This window comes from Haliaeetus leucocephalus, unplaced genomic scaffold (assembly GCF_000737465.1).
Source record: "Haliaeetus leucocephalus isolate CR32 unplaced genomic scaffold, Haliaeetus_leucocephalus-4.0 Scaffold164, whole genome shotgun sequence".
NCBI classification, from domain to species: Eukaryota; Metazoa; Chordata; class Aves; order Accipitriformes; family Accipitridae; genus Haliaeetus; species Haliaeetus leucocephalus.
In genome coordinates this window covers 1,072,405-1,074,100 of record NW_010972600.1, presented here as the reverse complement: position 1 = coordinate 1,074,100, position 1,696 = coordinate 1,072,405, and the positions used below count along the sequence as shown (strand labels likewise).

At 67.3% G+C, this 1,696-nt stretch overlaps 1 protein-coding gene across 1 annotated transcript in view; it reads right to left on the bottom strand.

Moving 5' to 3' along the window:
• APC2 (adenomatosis polyposis coli 2) overlaps nt 1-1,302 on the bottom strand; it is an 8,534-nt gene extending 7,232 nt beyond the window's left edge. Inside the window, exons 1-5 of the mRNA XM_010563280.1 lie at nt 1,162-1,302; nt 951-1,041; nt 709-877; nt 520-628; nt 309-422 (exon numbers count right to left, since the gene is read on the bottom strand). Coding sequence (XP_010561582.1) covers nt 309-422; nt 520-628; nt 709-877; nt 951-1,041; nt 1,162-1,302 — 624 coding nt within the window. The remainder of the gene's footprint in view (nt 1-308; nt 423-519; nt 629-708; nt 878-950; nt 1,042-1,161) is intronic.
• Between the last annotated feature and the right edge of the window lie 394 nt (nt 1,303-1,696).

Genomic DNA, 1,696 nt, shown 5'->3' with positions numbered 1-1,696 from the left:
TGCAAGGAGCTGGGTGCAAGTTGCTGGGTGCAAGGAGCTGGGTGCAAGGAGCTGGGTGCAAGGGTGCAAGGAGCTGCGTGCAAGAGTGCAAGGAGCTGGGCATGAGAGTGCACAGACCTGCATGCAAGGTTGCACGGTGCTGGGTGTGAGGTTGCACGGTACTGGGTGCATGGGGCTGGGCGTGAGGATGCGTGGCACTGGGTGCAAGGGGGGCACACAGGGTTGAGTCTGGGAGGAGGCAGCCGGACCCCCCAGGCGCAGGATGGGAGGTGTGAAGAGGGGAAGGGACGGCTCCCACCCCCCCTGACCTGTGCTCGCTGCACCATCTCGTCGGCCGTCCCGAAGCGCTCCTCCATCAGCGAGCGAATGTGCTGGGCTTCGAACTCCAGCTGCTGCCGGATGAGATCCATCTGCATGGAGAACTGGGGGGGAGCAGAATGGGGGGGGGGGAGGGGGGGGGGGGCAGGGTCCTGCCCGCACCCTGGATCCCGGGGGGGTTCCAGGATGCCCCCCACTCACCGTCTCCACGTGGGGCAGCTCATCCAGGCGTGTGGCCAGGCTCTGCAGCTGGGCATAGTACCACACCTTCTCCTTCTCCTCCTTCTCGATCTCGCCCAGCAGAAAGCACCTGAGGAGGGGGGGGAGACCCATCAGTGCTGTCCCTGGCCCCCCCGGCCCCGTGCATCCCCCCCGACCCCCGGCCATCACCTCTCCCGGTCGAGCTCCTCCAGCAGCCGGAGGGTGGCTCTGCCCAGGTCCCCGGCACCGTCCCGGTGAGGTGCGGGTGGTGGTGGGCTGTCCTCGGCACTGCGCCCAGCTCCAGCCGCCTCCGGGGCGAACTTGAGGTTGTAGAGGCTGGTGATGTCCATCTGCAGGGCTGGGGATGGGGACAGTGGCATGAGGGTGGGCTTGGCGGGGGGACCCCCTCCCCACTTTGCCCGGGCGCCCACCTTTCAGCTGGTCCAGGACCTCCGTCTGCCCCGAGGACACCATGACCCGCGCCTCCTGCTCCAGCTTGCCCTGGAGGTGCTTCAGGACCTCCTAAAACAGAGATGGAGCCATCGGGGCAGGGGGAAACGCGGAGAGGAACCCCCCGTGTGCCCTTCCCCGCAGCCCCAGGATGGGATCTGTGTCTCCCCCCGCCGCCGGGCTTGTCCTCACCTTCATGTCCGAGGTCTCATTCTCCAGCTTGGAGAGGTGGTTGGAGTTGTCCTCCAGCTCCCGCCGGAGGTGGCTGTTCTCCTTCTTCAGCGCCTCCACCTGCCGCACCAGCTGGTCGTACGAGGCGATCGAGCCGGACATCTTCACCTCCTCCAGCGCCTGCGGTGTGTGTGTGTGGGGGAGGTGGGCACACCCCAAGGTTCTACCTTCAGCCTGCCCCACAGCACCCTCGCTGCACCCCCCCAGCATCCCCCACCTGCCCAGGACCGCAGCACAGCCCAGGGGACCCTCACCACCACCCATGGTCCCCCCCAGGGAGGGGGCAGGCTGCCCTGGCAAGACCTGGTGCCCCCCAAAGCCTTCCAGAAGGGACATCCTCAGCACGGAGCGGGCATCCGTCCCCGTCCCCCCACAGGCAGGCAGCCCCGGGCCCCCCCAACCCCCTGCCAGCCCTTGCCTGATTTCCATCTTCTGCAGCAGCTCAGCCCTCCGCTCCCTTCCCCCTTTGTCTCGCTTTTGTCTTCTCCTTCTCTGA